Raw genomic sequence first — 20,961 nt, 5'->3', positions numbered from 1 at the left:
GATGAGGTGGTGACCTTGGAAGGACCCCAAACGTCACTATGGATGAGGGTAAACGGTTGTGTAGGTTTATATGGTTGTGAGGGAAAAGAGACCCGATGTTGTTTAGCCCGAATACACACATCGCAAGATAGAGAAGAGACATCAAGTTTAGAAAAAAGGTGGGGAAATAAATATTGCATATATGTAAAGTTTGGGTGGCCCAGTCGAAAATGCCACAACATACAGTCTTGTTCAAAAGTACTAAAGTAAGATGACAGTAAACTAACCCTAGACAAACTACTATAGGAGGTATCATCATTAAGGATGTAAAGTCCCCTGCTATGTCAAGCAGTGCCAATCGTCCTCCCCGAGCTCATGTCCTAGAAATAAACCGATTCAGGTAAGAAGATAGCTTTACATTGCAACTCACGAGTGATCTTGCTTATAGATAACAAATTGTAAGACAGTTTAGAGACATGCAAAACATTCTGGATAGTAAAACTGTCAGAGGGAGCTATTTGTCCTTTGCCAGTGATTGGAGCTAGAGAGCCATCAACTATTCGGATTTTTTCATTACCGACACACGGGGCATACGAGATAAAGTGTTCCGAAGAACCTGTCAAGTGATTTGTAGCCCTTGAGTCTAATATCCAGGGATTCTTCCCATCAACCTAATAAGCCCAAGGGACTGAGGCATACTTGACTGAGCAATGGCACCTAGAGTCGGAGTCTTGGTCTGGCTCGCAGTAGGATCAGTTGATTGAGAGGTGCTGGCAGGGGTAGTCTCACTAATGTAGGCACGTCCTGAGTTCTGTTTCTCGTTGGAGGACCGTTTCTTACCTCTTGGGGGACGACCATGGAGTTTCCAACATTGATCCTTGGTGTGCCATTGTTTCTTGCAGTGCTCACACACAGGAATTGACTTCCCATTATTCTTGTCACTGTCATGATTTGAGGACCGAGCGTTAAAGGCAGCGGAGTCAATAGTAGGGGTAGTAGTACACCCATGGCATTAGTGCGATCCTCTGCCAGGCGGACTTCAAAACAAACTTCCATTAGGGAGGGAAGAGGTCTTTGTCCGAGTATACGACCATAAACAGTATCAAATTTGGGATTAAGTCCTGCAAGGAAGTCATAAACACGGTCAGCCTCTTCAAGTTTAGCATATTGAGTACCGTCATTTGGTGTGTCCCAAACTGTCTCTCTGCACAAATCCATCTTTTTTCAGAGGAGAGAGAGCTTGTTAAAATAGGTAGTCACGTCCAGAGTCCCTTGTTTGCAATTATGGACCTGTTTTCGCAGTGTATACAACCGAGAGGCATTCTATCGTTTCGAGTAAAGGGTTTGAGTTGTATCCCATAAATCTTTTGTTGTGGCAGCATATAGTAGAGGCTTGCCGATCTGTGGTTCCATACTATTAATCAGCATGGACCGAGTAAGTGAATCCTCCCCTTTCCAAAGTCGTTTCAAGGCGTCTCCTGGAAGAAGACGTACAGTCCCTCCAGATAAGAAGTCGAACTTGTGGCGACCTTCGAGGAACATCTTTATTGATTGGGACCAAGAAAAATAATTTTGCCCATTTAATTTTTCACCTGAAAAATTCCCTGTAGACGAACCCAAAGAGCCAGTTATATAATTTGATAGTAAATTAGGGAACGAAGTTACCGGGTTCTTGGAATACATCGGCAACTCAGTTGGTTTGGAATGCGTCGAAGACTCGCCCGCTTCAATGTTCGACCTGTTTTGGGGTTGATCAATTCCGTTACCAGAAAACAACGGTTGTTGTAAAGAGTCAACGTACAGCGGATGCTTACTGTACAGATTTCAAAGATTTACGGTTGAGGGTTGCTGTCCGGAGCTCATAGGGGGCGTGTGAGGATGCGGGTGGCTGGAAGGGTTTGACGGTTGGACATCCGACAGTGCGTAGAAGGTAATGGGCTGGGTGGTGAGATGAAACGGCCCACGTGCCGGATGTCAAGGGCATACTTGTCCAAGGTATTATTTATCTATGGACGTATGCCCGAATACCCCTAAATCGCTTTATCTTTATGACTTAATAGTAGTTTAAGTTAATTCTTTCGTTTTCGTGTCGCCGAGCCACAGTGTGACATTTCGGCTTTTTCATATGCAAGCCTGCCAAGGCCAAAAATCTCAATATGTACTATAGGGGGTACATGAGTAGTCGCACCCCGCCGAGCCTTGTCGCACTCTTTGCAAACTAAGCTTTTTCTTTGCAACTGACAGTCTTCAATGCTCACTTTTATGATGTTTTCAACAATTTATTTTCTCTCTCACGTTTTATACAACCATTTTCTCAAGAACGTGAAGGGAGAATACGTAATATCGCGAGTTTGTTCACGGATTCCGAATTTCGAACGGCTGACTTGTTGATCGAGCTAAACAAGTGTCGCACAATCGTGTTGAGAAGTTACGATTGTGACAAGTGGTATCAGAGCCAAATCGGCTTATTGACGATAAAATCAAAACATGTCGTCCGCAAACCCATTGGGCAAGGCCCAGAGAGACCGACTAGTAGAGTTGGAGGAGCAGATGCTTTACCTAGTCGAAGTCCCCGTCTCCATCCGCTTCTTGGAGTCCCGTCTCGAAGAGATTGCTGAGAAAATTGACATGATCGATGCGGTAGCTGGCCGTGTCAAAGGATTACTGATACAAGAGTTGTTGGCAAGAGTTGACACTCTAGAGGGAACTGTTGGAAGAACCGGTAGCCACGAACGTGGGGACAGTTCGACGGGCTCTGTTGCCCATATTGAGGAGCGTGTTCAGGAGCTGGATAGCTCTCAAAAGACACTGTTAGAGATGATAAACGGCATGTCAGAGAATTTCCGAGCTACCCTCGATGTCGTCAGAAACGAAATCGCAGATGTGAATGCGAGACTGAGCCTCACAATGCGAGCAATGGCAAACCAAGCTCCCGCTGGGGGAGCCATTCCGGTTAGTAGAGTGAAGATCCCGGAACCAAAGCCCTTCTGTGGGGCAAGAGACGCGAAGGCCCTAGAAAACTATTATCTTTGACCTGGAGCAGTACTTCAGGGCCACAAACACGGTTACAGAGGAAGCCAAAGTCACGTTGGCGACGATGCATCTATTTGAGGATGCCAAGTTATGTGGAGGTCCCGATTTGTTGACATGCAGGAGGGACGTTGCACGATAGATACTTGGGACGCTTTGAAGAGAGAACTTCGCTCACAATTCTTCCCCGAAAATGTCGAGATCTTGGCTCGACGAAAGTTACGCGAGCTGAAACACACCGGTAGTATTCGGGAGTATGTGAAACAGTTCGCGGGGCTGATGTTGGATATACGCGATATGTCCGAGAAAGACAAAGTTTTCTGTTTTGTCGAAGGATTGAAGCCGTGGGCGAAGACAAAGCTATATGAACAAAGAGTTCAAGACCTCACGTCCGCGTACGCCGCAGCCGAACGACTGTTTGACCTGTCTAACGACTCTCAAGATGCGAGACGTCATCCAAGTTCCTCATCTGGAGGAAGTAGGAACAACCGCCCAATTTCTACTAAAACTACAGGAGGGGACAAACGCTTTAATGGATCGTAGGTCCCATCAATCGAATACTGGAAACTCCTGGCGAGGACCAAGTAACCAAAATGTGTCCAATCGTCCTCTTAGTTGCTTCATATGTAAGAGACCACACTTGGCCAGGGAATGCCCGAACAAAACTGCTTTCAATGCATTTCAGGCATCTTTAGCCTCAGATTCAGACAACCAACTAAGTCAAACCGAGAGGGAAGTAGACCAGACGGAAGAAGTTGATAACCCTCAAATGGGGGCCTTGAAATTTTTGTCCTCTCTCCAGAAAAAGGTGGGGGAGACGAACACATCAGTGGAAAGGGGCCTAATGTACGTTGACAACTTGATCAACCAGAAGCCAACCAAAAGCACTATGGTTGACTCCGGTGTCACCCACAATTTCATAACAGAAGCAGAAGCTAAACGTTTGAATCTCCGCTGGGAGAAGGATGCAGGAAGAATGAAAGCCGTGAATTTTGCTGCCCTACCTATCATCAGACTAGTGAAACGAACGATGATAAGATTGGGAGGATGGAGTGGCCTCGTAGACTTTGTAGTAGTAAAGATGGATGACTTTGATGTGGTACTGGGAATGGAATTCCTACTCGAACATCAGGTAATCCCAATGCCTTTGGCCAAATGCTTGGTGATCACTGGATCTACCCCCTCGGTTGTACAGACTGACCTACGTCAGCCAGATGGGTTGAAAATGATCTCGGCCATGCAATTAAAGAAGGGTCTCTCTCGAGACGAACCAACGTTTATGGCCATCCCACTCAATTCGTCAAAGAACTCAGAGGAGACAGTCCCTAAGAAGATTATGCACGTGCTAGAGAAGTACCGTGATGCGATGTCCGATAGTTTGCCCAAGTCTTTGCCACCTCGGAGAATGATTGATCATGAGATCGAGTTGGTGCCAGGGGCAAAACCGCCTGCGAAGAATGCTTATCGTATGGCACCTCCGGAGTTAGCTGAACTTTGGAAACAGTTAGATGAGTTACTGAATGCAGGGTTCATTAGGCCTGCAAAAGCTCCATATGGGGCCCCAGTTCTTTTCCAGAAGAAGAAAGATGGAAGTTTACGATTGTGCATTGATTATCGTGTCCTGAATAAGCTCACGATTCGCAACAAGTATCCACTTCCCATAATTACTGACTTGTTCGATCGCTTACATGGGGTGAAGTATTTTTCAAAGTTAGACTTGCGATCGGGATACTACCAAGTGAGAATTGCAGAGGGAGATGAGCCGAAGATAACCTGTGTCACCCGATATGGTGCGTTCGAATTCCTCGTAATGCCATTTGGTCTCACCAATGCCTCTGTAACCTTCTGTACGTTGATGAACCAGGTCTTCCACGAATATCTCGATAAATTTGTAGTAGTCTACCTGGATGATATAATGGTCCATAGTACGACCATGGAGGAACATAGAGACCACCTGCAAAAGGTTTTTCAGAAATTGAAGGAGAATCAACTGTATGTCAAAAGAGAAAAATGTTCTTTTACACAATAGCGGATAAACTTCTTGGGCCATGTGATAGAGTGTGGCCGAATTGGAATGGAAGAAGGGAAGATTGCTGCGATACGCGACTGGGCAGTGCCAAAATCAGTCTCGGAGTTACGCTCCTTCCTCAGGCTGGCGAATTACTATTGTTGATTTGTCGAGGGATTCTCCAAACGAGCAAAAAGACGTTCACTAGAGTTGGAACCCCGAGTGCCAAGCCGCCTTCGACGGCCTAAAACAAGCCATGATGGAGGGGCCACTTCTGGGGATTGCGGATGTGACCAAACCTTTCGAAGTCGAGACAGATGCATCAGATTATGCGTTGGGGGTGTGCTCCTGCAGAATGTGCACCCGATCGCATACAAAAGTCGAAAGTTGAATGCAGCCGAAAGGAGGTATACTGTGTCCGAAAAAGAAATGCTCATAGTAGTACATTGTTTGAGGGCCTGGAGACAATACCTACTAGGTTCGTCGTTTGTAGTGAAGACGGACAACAGTGTAACCTGCCACTTCTTTACCCAGCCAAAGTTGATTTCGAAGCAAGCAAGATGACAGGAATTTATGGCTGAGTTCGACTTCGAATTTGAACACAAGAAGGGGTCGAGCAACCAGGCTGCTGATGCCCTAAGTCAAAAACAAGAACATGCAGCCATATGCCTGTTAGCTAACCTCTGGGGGAGCGAGATTGGTGGGTCGGTTAGAGACACCTTGAGAGAGTTCCTACAAAAAGATCATGCCGCTCAGAATGTCATGAATTTAGTGAATGCGGGCAAAACACGATAGTTTTGGGTCGAGGAAGACTTGTTAGTCACAAAGGGCAATCGACTATATGTTCCTAGAGCAAGGGACTTAAGGAAGAAATTGTTGTATGAGTGTCACGACACTCTATGGGCTGGCCATCCCGGATGGCAGCGGACGTACACCTTGCTGAAGAAAGACTACTTTTGGCCGAATATGAGAGATGATGTCACCTTCATCCTCACCACCAGGCAGTGTTCAGCAGAAATGACAGCTTAATTGTTCTTTAAGCATGTTGTTAAGTTATGGGGAGTCCTGACAAGTATAGTGAGTGACAGGGATGGTAGATTTATTGGCTCCTTCTGGACGGAGTTATTTTGCTTCTTGGGGACAAGTCTGAACATATCCTCAAGCTACCATCCCCAAACTGACGGCCAGACTGAGCGATTCAACTGCATGCTCGAGGAATACTTGCACTATTTTGTAAACGCAAGGCAAAAGAATTGGGTCCAGCTATTGGACGTAGTCCAATTCTGTTTCAACGCTCAGACAAGTTCATTTACAGGGAGAAGCCCGTTTGAGATTGTTTCTGGAAGGCAATCAGTACTGCCACACCTTGTCGATCATCCCTTTGCAGGGAAGAACCTTCAAGCTCTCAATTTCACGAAGGAGTGGAAACAGACAAATGACATCGCCCGAGCGTACTTAGAAAAAGCGTCGAAGCGGATGAAGAAGTGGGCGGATAAGAAGCGACGGCCTCTTGAGTTTCGGACAGGAGACTAGGTACTCATCAAACTATGACCAGAGCAAGTCAGGTTTCGAGGACGCAAAGACCAGCGCCTCGTCAGGAAGTACGAAGGACTAGTTGAAGTGCTGAAAAAGGTAGGGAATACTTCTTACAGAGTAGCGTTGCCCACATGGATGAAAATCTACACAGTAATTCATGTTAGTAACTTGAAACCGTACCATCAAGACACTGAGGACCTGCAGCAGAATATCGTAACTCGCCCAATTATCGACCTTAGTCAGAAGAAGACAAAGATGTTGAAGAAATTCTGGTCGAGTGAGTAAAAAGGGACAGAAGACCCACACGAAGGATCCACGAGAATCTGGTAAAGTGGAAGAACCTTCCTGTGGAGGAAACCAGCTGGGAACGTGTCGAAGATCTTGAAGGTGGAAGCAGAAGATTTCAAGCTTTGCCAGTTGACGGGGACGGCAACCATTTAGGTAGGGGAGAATGTCAGGGGCATACTTGTCCAAGGTATTATTTATCTATGGTCGTATGCCCGAATACCCCTAAATCGCTTTATCTTTATGTCTTGAAAGTAGTTTAGGTTAATTATTTCGTTTTCGTGTCGCCGAGCCACAGTGTGACATTTCGGCTTTTTCATATGCAAGCCTGCCAAGGCCAAAAATCTCAATATGTACTATAGGGGGTACATGAGTAGTCGCACCCCCGCCGAGTCTTGTCGCACTCTTTGCAAACTAAGCTTTTTCTTTGCAACTGACAGTCTTCAATGCTCACTTTTACGATGTTTTCAACAATTTATTTTCTCTCTCACGTTTTATAAAACCATTTTCTCAAGAACGTGAAGGGGGGCTACGTCATTCCGCGAGTTTGTCCGCGGATTTCGAATTTCGAACGGCTGACTTGTTGATCGAGCTAAACAAGTACCGCACAATCGTGTTGAGAAGTTACGATTGTGACACCGGACAGAAGCGGTGCATGAAGCATCTTCATATCAGACGAAGGCTCGTACGGCTGCGAAACCACTCCCATTGGGTAGATTGGCGGTTTCTGTAGGTTCTGGAGCAATTTCTCCATGGCGACGACGACAGTGACGGGTTCAGTTTCGATCTGAGTTTCTCCTAGGGTTTCGTTATTGCTTTGCTCTGATACCATATTGAAAGCAATTAACAACAACCCGAGACTTACGTGGAAACCAGAGAATTGGGAGAAAAACCACGATACTTTAGTTTTTATTATTTTTCTTATGAATATAATTGGTACAAATGGAGAAAATAAATAGAGTACAATAGGAGTAAGAAAGGAAAAGATCTAGGAAATATTTAGGAAATAAAATCTTATATATTATTCTTTCCAAAAATACTCTAAGGGTAAAACCCTACTAATTCTAACAGTAGGCTTTAAGGTTTTCTTTGTGAAGATTCTAATTTCCGATTTAAGTTAATGAAAGTGTTTTACATTCCTACATCATGAAGTTGCATCCTTTATCTTTTTAAACATGTGTAGCCACATACTGCTTTAACTTTAAGTTTAAACTAAAACAATCTATTCTTTCAGTGCATATCATACTTACGGTTGCTGAACATCATAGTGCCATTGTTCCTTGGCAACTTATAGCTGAAAGGACCGGTGTTTTTATGAAGTTTGTAAGTTTAGGTGAACATAATGTCCCAAACTTACTAGAGTTAAAGAAAATGTTTTCAACAAAAACAAAGCTTGTGGTTACCTATCATGTCTCAAAATGTACTGGGTACACCCTTTTATTTGATATTTAGCATTTTTTTAATCTATTTCCTTTTTTTTACCATTCAATTTATAAACATTACTCAAATAAAACAAGTAGTAGGTGAATATTTCAAACTGAAGTGTTATCATATTACTTCAGTTATCACACTTCTAGTGGAAAGGTGTGCAGCTGAATAAAAGTAATAAAGTCAAATGAATGAAGAACGAAAAGAACTGTCAGAAAATTTTCCTTCTCTTGATCTGTGTCCAATTACTCTTGATATCTTTCTAATAATAACTCTATGGAAATAGTGGAATTCAATATGATTTGATTTTTTTTCTCTGCAACTTCTGTTCTTCCAATTGAAGAAATAGTTGGCTTGGCACATCATTTTGGGGCAAAAGTGCTTGTAGATGCGTGCTAGAGTGTTCCACATATGGTTGTCGACATCCAGACACTTGATGCTGACTTTCTTGTTGCTTCTTCTCACAAGGTTAGGTTGTTTTCTTATTAATTAAATGGCAAGCCTTACATTTGGGCATATGAAGATAAGGAATAAACATGCTTCAGATGTGTGGGCCTACAGGCATTGGATTCTTGTATGGAAAGATTGATCTATTGTTTGCAATGCCTCCATTCTTAGGTATGTCCTTTGAGAAGATAAGTTATGAAATTAAAATTGCATCAGTTCGTTTTTAGGAAGTCAGTATCTAATTTTCATATTTGGTCCTACATGGCTCTAGATGGTGGAGATTTCTTGACCATTCCACATTTGCACAACCTCGTTCCAAGTTAGTGGACTCCATGGTTGCAATTTTGTCCTTTTCTTTTTACTTTAAAATGAAATTTTTCTCAATGTATTTATTTTATATGATGTGGAAAAATTAAAACGTTCAATATATAGAGCTCAAGAATTACAAGAGATATATTGGTTGGCCTAATAGTGTTAACATTAATGTGTTATTAAATATTTTGAAAAAAAGTGAAAAAAGAGACTAAACTAATAATCTACCCTATTATATAGGGGTGTGTTCATAGTTTTTTGGAGCTTGTGTTTTCTAGAATAGAATCAGACCAAAATCGAAAATCAAATTGCATTATGCGGTTTGGTTTGGCTTCACAGTTTTCCTTTTATTAGCATATGTTTTTTTATATATATTTTTTAAATTCCTGAAAGTGATCGTGGCTATGAGAGAGTGAGAGTGGCATGACATGGCGGTAACGGTAGAAGTGAGAGATGTTGGAGTGGAGACAACCAGATTTAAGAGACTGAAAGTGGTGTGACCGTCAGAGGTGAGGTGAGGTGTTAGTGAGTGAGTGAGGTGATCATCGAAAAAGTTAGATGGAGAGAAAAAGAAAACATAAAGTTAAGTTGAATAAAATTGAATAGATATATATTTTCAAAGAAATATATATTTTCCTAGTAATTGGGGAATAACATTTGTATCCCTTTTGATGCGATGAATAACCTAGAAAAAGGAACTTTGGGGATATTGGGTCAAAGTTTGGATCGAGGAGGAGAATGATTGTGAACAAAGAAAAAACATACAAAAACCCGAAAGTGTAAATTTGAAGAAAAGTTATGTAGTTGGAAGTGAATTTGGAGGAAGACACGCTACAAGAAAAAATGGACTTCCATCGCAACTTACTATATTGATCAATTGAAAGAGGAGAAAAATAGTTTCATAAATGTCAAAATTCATATCTTTGGTGGGTAAAAAAAATGTTGTTTTCGAATTCTACTTTTTCGTGACACTTATGTGCTGTAGTAAATACATAAATTCATATCTAGGTCTTGAAGTGCTTCTTTTCAATCTTTTTTGAACTTTTTGGTAGGTTATGGTTTACGAAATTACACTTAAATTTTGTTAGGTCATTTTGATAGTTCAAGTGATACTTAGACACATTTTGAACACCTTTTAGGTTTGTTTGAGACTCAGTTTGTTGCATCTACACACTTAATTGCCATTTTGGGTCTTGAAGTGCTTTTTTTACAATGTTTGAATTTTTTTGGTAGGTTATGAGTTACGAAATTATACTTGAGCATTATTAGGCCATTTTTTAAGTCCGAATCGTACTTAGACATGTTTTGAACAGGTTTTAGGTTGTTTCGATCTAAGTTTGTTGCACATACAGACATGATTGCCATCGAAGGGCTTTTTCCACACTTTTTTGAACTTTTTGGCAAGTTATGAGTTACAAACTTATACTTAAGCGTCATTAGGTCGTTTGAAAGCTAAGACGTGTTTCGAATGCTTTTTTGGTTTGTTTGAATTTAAGTTTGTTGCACTTACACACTTGGCATTCTAGGTCTTGAAGTGCTTCTTTTCAATCTTTTTCGAACTTTTTGGTACGTTATGAGTTACGAACTTACAGTTAAATTTGTTAGACCGTTTTGAAAGTTCAAGTGATACTTAGACATGTTTTGAATGCGTTTTAGGTTGGTTTGGCACTAAGTTTGTTGCACTCACACACACGGTTGCCACTTTGGGTCTTAAAGTGCTTTTTTCACACTTGTTGAAGTTCCTGCTAGGTTGTGAGTTATGAACTTACACTCAAGATGTCTTAGGTCGTTTTTTAAGGTCCAAGTGATACGTAAACATGTTTTCAACACTTTTTAGGTTTGTTTTAAACTTAAAGTTACACACTTTGTTGCCATTTTGGGTCTTGAAAGGCTCTTTTCTCACTTTTTTTAACTTTTTGCTAGGTTATGAGTAACGAACTTACACTTAAGCTTTGTTAGATCGTTTCTAAAATTCAAGTGATAGTTAGACTCATTTTGAACACTTTTAAGGTTGGTTTGAGGCTAAGTTTGTTGTACTTACACATTTGGTTGTCATTTTCTTTGTGGTCTTTGAAGTGCTTTTTTCACGGTTCTTGACTTTTTGGTACGTTGGGAGTCGTAAACTTACACTTAAACTTTGTGAGGTTGTTTTTAAAGTTTCAAGTGATACGTAGACTCGGTTGGAACACTTTTTAAGTTTGTTTGAGACTAAGTCTGTTGCACTTACATACTTGGTTGGGTTGCCATTTTAGGTCCTCGGTGCTTTTTTCACTCTTTTTGAACTTTTTTGTCGATTATGAGTTACGAATTTACACTTAAGTAATGTTCAGAGGTTTTAAACTCTTTTTATTTTGGTTTGGAACTAAGTTTGTTGAACTTGCACACTTGGTTGACATGTTGGGTGTTAGAGTGCTTTTATTGCACTTTTTGAAATTTTGGTCGGTTGTGATTTACGAACTTATACTTAAGCATTGTTCGATCGTTTTGAAAGCTTACACACGTTTTGAACTCTTTTTAGGTTGGTCTGAAACAAAGTTTGTCGTAGTTAAAGTTTTGTTTAAAAGAATACACATGATTTATTAAAAAGTTTCATAAATATTCTTAAACTTAGACAAAATTTGAAAATGTTATCATTGATCTAATTTTTACACCAAATTTCTTAGTATCAAAAAAAAAAAAAAAAAAAAGCAAAATTTCAAGCTAAAACATAAAATTCTACAAAATTCCAAAACAAAAATTTTTTCTTAAAACATATAAAATAACAATTTGTCGAATAAAAAATATTTGACTATCAACACGACTTCATTAAAACATTTAGAGCATGTTTCGGAAAAGGGTTATAAAAGGGGAGGATTGTGTTGTATAACTCAACATTTGTTTTGGGAAAAAGTTATCATAGCCCTAGTTTTATTCTAAACCTCCCCTCAACCCTTCATTAATCAATATTTTTTTATCTTATTTATAATTTTTTCACTTCTAAGGCTTTATTTTAATACGTAGACTCGGTTAATTTTAATCTTTTTGTTTTAAAAACACAATTTGTTTTTAAGTTGAATTTAGTATAGCTAGATTATTAAAGTTTTAATTTCCTCCTTTACTTTTGAATTTGGTAATTTATTGTGATTATTTAATTTAATTATCTTTAATCAACTCTATATTTGAATTCATATCAATATCTTTCTGAAATTAAAATTTTAATATCAATCTCAACCTCTTTGTATTTATAAGATTGATATTAAAATTTTAATTTCACAAATATATTGGTACGAATTCGAACATAGAGTTGATAGAAGGTAATTAAAATTTGATATTAATCTCAACCTCATTTTTTTCAATACTTCCTATTTTCAATTGTTATTTGCGCTTATTTATATGTTTATGAGTTGTGTGTTATATTTATAAAAACAAATTTATTGAAACGTAACGTATACTTAAAGAATGTTGAAAATGAACGTCATAGTTAAATAAAGTAAGACAAATTGTTTTACGAAAGTTAGGACGATTTGGTAAATTAAATATACGAAATTTGTATATTAGATTTAGAATATGAATTTTTTTAAAAAAATTATTTGCATGCAACTATTTAAAAAAGGTTGAAAATGAACGTTCTATTTAAAAAAAGGGCTGGGTGGGGATATAGATTGGGCCCTAAATTAATTAAGGATATAACAAAAGTTAAAAAAAAAATTGCAAATATGGCAATTTTTAACAAAAAAGACGAAATTACCCCTACATATACATTAAGCTTCTGGAATACGATTTCAAGCAGATTTTTTACGTTTTCCTCCTATTTTCTATTCTCTTCTACTTTCTTCTACTTTCTTCGTACTCTGATTTAGTTTTTCGGTGTCGGTACTACTTTCTTTTATTTTGTTTTCCTTCTGTCGCGCTACATTCTATATTGTTGAAGAAGATTAACCTGTTTGAAGAAGATTTTCTTCTTTTTCTATTTGTTTGAAATTGATTCCTTCATTTTCTGTTTATTTGTGCTCTGTTTTTCAGTTTGTGTCTATCAATGATGTGTTTCTGTCACTAATTGACAGATTTAGAGGATGTTTAACTTGTTTATGTTGAAATGTTTAACATGCTGATCTGTTTTAGGTTTGTGTGTTAGTGTATAGGGTTAGGGTCTATCGATGATATATTTGTATCACTAATAATCTTGAGGGATGTTTAGTTTGTTTGCATTGAGATGTTAGTAGATAATTTAGTTTAATGTATATTTTTATGTGATGTCGTTTATGTTCTATCAGTAATCTGTTTCTATCAACTTGAAGGATGTTTTACTTGTTTGTGTTGGATTGTTATTAGATATTTTAGTTTAATGTGCACTTCTTATATGTTGTTGTCTAGGGTCTATCGTTGATATGTTTCAATCCCTGATAGTCTTAAAAGATGTTTAGCCTATTTGACTTGGGAAGTTAGTAAAAGCTCTAGTCTAATTTAGATTTTGTGTATTATGTTGCTTACGGTCTATTAGTGATACGTTTCTATCATTGATTGACGAATTTGAAGGATGTTTAACTGGTTTATGTTGAAATGTATAACTTGCTGATCTGTTTTAGGTTTGTGTGTTAGTGTATAGGGTTAGGGTTGATCAGTGATATATTTGTATCACTAATAGTCTTGAAGGATGTTTAGTTTATTTGCATTGGGATGTTAGTAGATAATTTAGTTTAATGTATATTTTTATGTGATGTTGTTTATGTTCTATCGATGATATGTTTCTATCAGCTTGAAGGATGTTTTACTTTGTTTGTGTTGGATTGTTATTAAATGTTTGTATCACTGATATGTTTGTATCACTAAGATTTGGGGGATGTTTAGTTCATTGGGTTGATGTGTTTGTTGTAATTTTAATAGATGGATAAGAAAAAAGATATTATGGAAAGCGAACCAAATGAAAAAGGTGCAAAAAGAGCTTCAACACATGAAGCTTCATCCACCAAAAAGAAGATTAAAAAAGAGAAGGTATTTATATATATATATATATATATTGTTTTGTTTCTAAGTTAGTATGTTGCATATTTGTAACAATTATTTTGCTCTAAACAGGGAAAACAATTAATTATTCCCAAAGAAATGTGGAAGTCAACCTTGAGAATCATTATGTACTGTAATCTACAAACTTCTTACCATATTATCGAAAGTTTATCACCTAGTTGTCTAGACTTGTTTAAAGAAGGACCATTTGGACACTTGTTAAATTTAAAAATGACAAAAATACTTTTACAACTATTATCACACTTGATTAGAAGAGAATGTGTCTCAATGGACAACAATGTTCATCTTTTCAACATCGAAGGTAACATTGTGGAGTTTGGACTGCGAGATTTTTGTTTGATTACAGGATTAAATTGTGGTGAATATCCTATAGAAGATGTTTTAGATGCAACGGAAGAAAATGAGTCTATGGTTAAACAATTGTTTTTTAGAAATAACACTTCCATTAGTATACAAGAATTGAAGACTGCTTTTAACTATCACTGTAAATCCTGCACCGATGAAAAAGAGCTAGTAAAATTAGCCAACCTTTACTTCTTGTACAATGTTTTAATTTCGAGACAAAATCACAATATGTTGGATTTAAAACATGTAAAAATGTTGGATGATAAAGAGAAGTTTAGGAATTATCCTTGGGGAAGGTTGTGCTTTAGTCTTACAAAGCAATTCATTCAAAATGCGGTGAAATCCAAAAGAAAGTCTAAGAACTCAGAAACAGAATCTAAAGCGTATGCCTTTCTACAAGGCTTCCCTATGGTTCTAGCTTACTAGGCATATGAAATACTTCCTCAACTTGCTAGCGGGTATGTGACAAGAATAGGGAAATGGTGTCCAAGAATATTAAATTGGAAATCCAGTGAACAACTCGATTGGCAAGATCTTGAAGATAACATATTTCTGGAAAAAAATGTAAGTTTCATTTGTTTTCCTTTTAAGTATTTTCTAAATTTGTTGTTACTAAGTGATAGATCCATATCATTGATAGATCCTTATCAGCGATAGATCCATATCAGTGATAGTTTCTTTTTTGTTTAACGCTGATTATATATTTTGTTTTTTAGCTATGTGTGGTCCCCATTGTTGCATCAGAAGAAGAAATGAAATCTGAGTACTTCAGATATGATAGATTGAATGAAGAAGCATGTGCTATGAAGGACAAAAATATGGCAGAAAGAATATCTTCTTTACATGAAGATATTAAAGATAAAAAAAACAGCACAAAGAAGATTTAGACTGCTTGAAGAAGGGACAAGAGGAGATTGTTCGTTTGTTACTTTCACTGACAGAAGTGGTAAATCAAAGACTTTCGCACAAATGTGAAAGTGAAAAACAATCTTAAGAGCCCTTGGAAAAGAATACTCCTCCATCAATAAGTTTAGAAATGATTGATGCTGATGTTGATAAAGAGAAAGAGGTAAAATTATTAAAGCTTCTAGTTCTTTTACTTTTATTTTTTTTCCAAGACTATTATGTTTGTGTGTGAAAAGTCTATTGATGGTAGAATTGTATCGATGGTAGAATTGTATCAATGATAGACTGTTCTTTATATGATTTAAGTCTATTAGTGATAGGGTTCTATCAGTGATAGACTATTTTGAAATCTCAATTGTGATTCAAAAGTCTATCAATGATAGGATATTGACAATTTCTATAATTCTTTTAATTGCAATACTAATATTAATATCTCAAAAGATTGAAGATAATGAGAAAATCGAGGAAGATGATAATCATCGTGAAAATAAGTCAAAAATGGTGCATGACACATCAAACAAAGTGAAGGTATTATAATAATCACATTTTGTTGTTTTATGATAGACTTAATGTATATATGTATAAACTCTAATTCAATATTATATTTTCAGGTTGTTCAAGAAAAAGCAAAAGTGAAAATTACGGAAATAGCGACGAATATTGAAAATGCTAGGCCGGAGAGACAACCTAAACCATCAAAGAAAGTGTTGGAGAATGTGAAAAAGCAAAAGAATGCAGGAGGCAAGAAGAATGATTCTCCAAAACCAACAAGACATTCTCCTAGAATAAAGGATCTTGCACCTAGTTTTGATTTGCAAATCTCTCAATTATAAGTAGATGAATATTGTAGTGCAGTAGTTTTGTTGATATTTGTGATAGAGTTCACATTGTTTTATTGTACAAATCTCTTAATATTGAGTAGATAGATATTGTAATGCATTAGTTGTTTTGTGGATGTTTGTGACAGAGTTCACATTGGACCTTCATATGATGTTAGTTGATTTTACCATATTAATGAAGAAAAATGTTGGATTACAAGTTTTTTTGTCTTTGTTTGCATTGAGATTAGTATTTATTGAACCATTCATTTCTTCAATTATCCCTTCTAATTCCTTCAGTTGTATATTGGTTTCTATCACTGATAGAAACTATTGGTGATGACTACACAATAAAGTCTATCATTGATAGAAATTATCTGTGATAGACTTTATAGTAGATTACTTCATATTACTACTTTACAATATAGTCTTGAGAAAAAGGGAGATTATTATTGAAAGGTTTGAACTATTCCTTTCATCAATTATCCCTTCTAGTTCCTTCAATTGTATATTGGTTTCTATCACTGGTAGAAACTATTGGTGATAACTACACAATAAAATCTATCATTGATAGAAACTATCTGTGATAGACTTTACAATAAAGTCACTTTTACTTTTATAGTCTTGAGAAAAAGGTAGATTATTATTGAACGATTTGAGTCAAACAAATATAAAGTATTTACTACACACACAAAATAAACGCTCTATATGCTAAAGCTAAAAGATTATTATAAAAAACATAATATCACGTCACTGTAAAAATGGTGAAAATTTGCAATTTCTATGATTGTGATCAGCACGATGACAATGACTGCATCTTGAGTGACTTTTCTTCTCACCAATTGATAGTATTCTTTGTTTTCGCGGTTGTCCTGCTCGACGCTTGAAAGTTGGAGGTAGTATGTTATTCTCGATCCCAATAGACTTAGCTTCCAATTAGCATGGTTCCCAACCGGATGAACTGATCCAGTATAAGTTGAAATCAAAGTACTTGACAAAAAATACTTGGAAACAAAAGAGTAAGTATTCATATTACGCCCACGAAGAACAGCAAGAGCGTGGACCCATGGAATTTCATCAAGATACCAAACGCGACAGGTACATGATTTGCAATCTAACTGTACAATAAATTATTTTCTTCCATCAATCACTTGAAATTCAACATCATTAATAGCATTAACCTAAAAAAAAAAACTTAGTCAACATATATGATTTATCACTGATAGAATTTATCGCTAATATAGACAATCACTAATAAGAATCTATCAGCGATAGAGTCTATCATTGATAGGTCTTGTTACATTACCCTCTAATTAAATAAATAAACATTGAAACACAAAAAATTACTGTGAAGCTTCTTAAGTTTTGATGTTGTATTCGTAATTCTCCCTCAGCCCAACTAGTTAAAACAATTCTCATACAACATGCAATTTTTCTCCGATCATAAAACCAATTTTGAAGTATTTGTCTGATAGAATTGAGTAATGCTGCAACAGGCAAATCTCTAGATTCTTTTAGAACTGCATTTAAGCTTTCTGAAATTTTTGTAGTCATCATTTGATATCTTTTCCTTGTACAGTATGCTCGAGCCCACTTTTCAAAACTAACCTTACTAAGATAGTCTCGTATACTAGGATACAAAGACTCTATCCATCTCATATTAGTCTCAAAATCAACAACTGTATATGCTTTTCCACATCTAAAAAAGAGCTTATCAATTATAGGGTCCTTATATATCAACTTCAAACTTTCTAGAAGGTGTTGCAAACAAACGCAATATTCAGCATTTGGAAAAACATTATGAACACTTTTTGGGATACTTAAATGTTGATAAGATATTACAACTAAATCTTCCCGATCCCTAAACTATTCTTTATATTCTAAAAAAACCATCTCCATGATGCATCATTTTCAGAATCTACAATACTAAAGGCCAATGGGAAAATTTGATTATTACCATCAATTGTTGAGGCTGTCAAAAGAGTTCCACCATATTTAGATTTCAAAAATGTACCGTCAACTGATATGTTGGGCCTACAATATTTCCATCCTTCAATGCATGCTCCAATAGCCATAAAACAGTACTTAAAATGTCCCTTTGTATCAGTTTCATAAGCAGTGAATGAACCTGAAATAAAAAAAATATTAATATATATCTACATATACATAAAAAACAAATAATATGTTCTTTTACTATAGGTCTATCACTGATAGACCCTATAGTAAACCACTATAACACCAGTCGTCTGATGATATGCTCATTTACTATAAGGCCTATCACTGATAGAACTTATCAGTGATAGACCATATCATTAAAAGCTTGATTGATGATATATAAATTGTAAGAATAAAAACATACCTAGGTTAATTTCTTTTAGTTTCATAAAAAAGTTTAGAATCAAGGCATAAGATTCTTTTGCTTCACCATTCAAAGAATTCATAACAAGTTCCTTTGCCCTCCACGCTTTGTAGTAGCAATTTACACCAAGTTTAGTACGCATGTGAATCATAATATCATTTGGAGTCGAACAGTCAAAAGAACTAAAGTCTTTTACAATACAATCACTAATCAATGATGAAAATGCTTGTTTATGAGTAGTTTGAATAACATTTATGGAGCAATTGTGATTAGCAATATACTTCCTTAGTCGCCATAATTCCCCACCCTTGTAACGAGATGCACGGACATACCACGGACAATTATCTTGGGAGCACTTAAACTCAATAGATTTAGTATTTGATCTCACAGTCTTGAACTCAAAATTGTTCTTTATAGCAATGTAGTAAAATGACTTTGATAGTAGTTCCTTGCTAGCAAACATATCCTTTTCTTTCAAATCGAATGTAGAAGACAAGCTACTAACATGAATATCCATAAGAATTTAAAAATCATCATCAATGGAAAAAGAAGGCAGCAAAGAACACAAATTATCCATCTCACTGTCAACAACACTAGACCATTCTAAATCCATATTAGAGACATGAGCATGGGCAACTAATAGATGTCTTGTAATTTGCCCTTTAACTAAACTTAGAAACCAAGTAACATCTTTATCTTCCTAAATTTGAACCACAGTTTGAATATCAGTGATACCATAATCCAATAAGATTGACAATTGTATTGAAGAAGGAGATGCATCAAATCAAACTTCTCTTAATATCAAACTCACTAAATTTTCAAAACACATTATCTCATCAACCAATACACCTGTAGTCTTGTAATTCAAGTAACTATTTGTATCATCCCACTGTCCAATATGAAACACTACTATTGGAAGCTTAATCATAATTCCAAATTACTGTAGAATTAAAAAAATAGTGTATTAGTGCTAGAAGAGAAAGTGTCTATCAGTGATAGACTTGTATCATAGTGTATCAGAGACATGTAATTCTACAAAGAAGATGAAGTCATATCATCGATGTTTAAGAATAATAATAAAAGGAACATGTAATTCTTTTAACCTAAAAACATGAAATCGACAAAAAAAAAATTCTACAGAGATTCAAACCGAAAAATTATTAAAATTAGAGGAAACAACTAAAAAGAAAGATCAAATCTAAAATCTTTAAAAAAAATCTGATTACAGAAACAATGTCGTTGGAGGCGGAAGAAGGCGTCGTTGGAGGCAGAGGAAGGTGTTCTTAAAGTGGAGAAAATCATAGAGAACGGGTAAAGATGAAGAATGGAGAAAATCGTGGAGAAGGGGAATGGCGGTGAAAATGGAGAAGGAGAAAATCGCGCTAATTTCCTTTTTAAAACAAGGCAATATTGGAATATATTTAAAAAAATAAAAAATTTGCTATATTTGCAAATTGTTTAATAAATTGACATATACTTAATATTTTATACCAAAATGGTTATACATTATAAAATCTTTTAAAAAAATTAAGGAAAATTGTTTCATGAAAACTAGGACGATCTGGTAAATTAAATAAACGAAATTTGTGTATCAAATTCACAGTATAAATTAAAAAAAAATAAATTCCATAACCCTACCCCCAAATATATCTTATCATAACATTTCCTCCATGATCCTTCCCCAAACACATTTTATCATAACACTTCTTTCATAATACTTCTCCCAAACACATCTTATATATCATAACCCTAGGTTTATGTTAACCCTAATCCCCATAACCCAACCCTTCCTCTAAATGGCCCCTTGAGTTATAAGCTCTAGTATTTTTCTTTATTCTTATTAGAGTTAATATATCTTACTAAAGGGTACTATTTTATACAAGAGGAAGGAAAAAAAAAAGAGACAATAAGAAAAGTACGACAATATTAACGACTAGTACTACTACATAATGATAAAGAGCATATCTTAAAAAAAAAAATTTAAACCAAATTTTAAAAGTATTTTTAAAAATAAAAATTAAACGATATTTTCAAAAGTCTAATATATACCGGTAGTCAAATACTTTTTTTTTATTCGAATAGTTATATATAGTTCTTAGTATTTTTAAGATAAATTTTCATTTTAAGTTTTTTTTGATATTTTATGTTTTAACTCAAAAGTTTTGGTCGGTGAAATTGATTTTTTTGGGTGATTTAGGGATATTCACGTAACTTTTCAAGAGTTTTAAAAGATATTTTTAAAACAAAAATTTAACGAATTTTGTTCAAATCCAAGGACAACGATGATTTAGAATCTATTTGGGAAATTGCCAAAAATAGGTTAAAAAAAGAGATTTAAATGAATTTTGGGACAAGTTTTCAAAAGAAAAACTTTTAGGACAATTTGGGTGTGAATGGACAAAAATGCCCTTCATTAAATTTCTATCGCTCTCTATTGATTTTTCGCCTACCCACGTTCGCTTTTCCTTCTCTTTCGCATAGAACACCTGAAGTAAAACAAAAAA

At 36.1% G+C, this 20,961-nt stretch overlaps 1 protein-coding gene and 1 long non-coding RNA gene across 2 annotated transcripts in view; both read left to right on the top strand.

The window, feature by feature from the left end:
• The window catches only part of LOC127149051 (uncharacterized), a 37,930-nt gene extending 23,006 nt beyond the window's left edge, over positions 1-14,924 (top strand). Inside the window, exons 2-3 of the mRNA XM_051083782.1 lie at positions 13,889-13,996; positions 14,081-14,924. Coding sequence (XP_050939739.1) covers positions 13,889-13,996; positions 14,081-14,800 — 828 coding nt within the window. The 3' untranslated portion in view covers positions 14,801-14,924. The remainder of the gene's footprint in view (positions 1-13,888; positions 13,997-14,080) is intronic.
• Positions 14,925-15,154: 230 nt separating this feature from the next.
• On the top strand, positions 15,155-16,126 carry LOC127149050 (uncharacterized). The gene is made up of 3 exons (XR_007820276.1): positions 15,155-15,443; positions 15,729-15,808; positions 15,902-16,126. It is a non-coding gene; the product is annotated as an uncharacterized LOC127149050 (long non-coding RNA).
• The last annotated feature ends 4,835 nt before the right edge of the window (positions 16,127-20,961 follow it).

The sequence above is a fragment of the Cucumis melo genome, chromosome 4 (assembly GCF_025177605.1).
Source record: "Cucumis melo cultivar AY chromosome 4, USDA_Cmelo_AY_1.0, whole genome shotgun sequence".
NCBI classification, from domain to species: domain Eukaryota; kingdom Viridiplantae; phylum Streptophyta; class Magnoliopsida; order Cucurbitales; family Cucurbitaceae; genus Cucumis; species Cucumis melo.
This window is presented reverse-complemented; position numbering and strand designations above follow the sequence as displayed.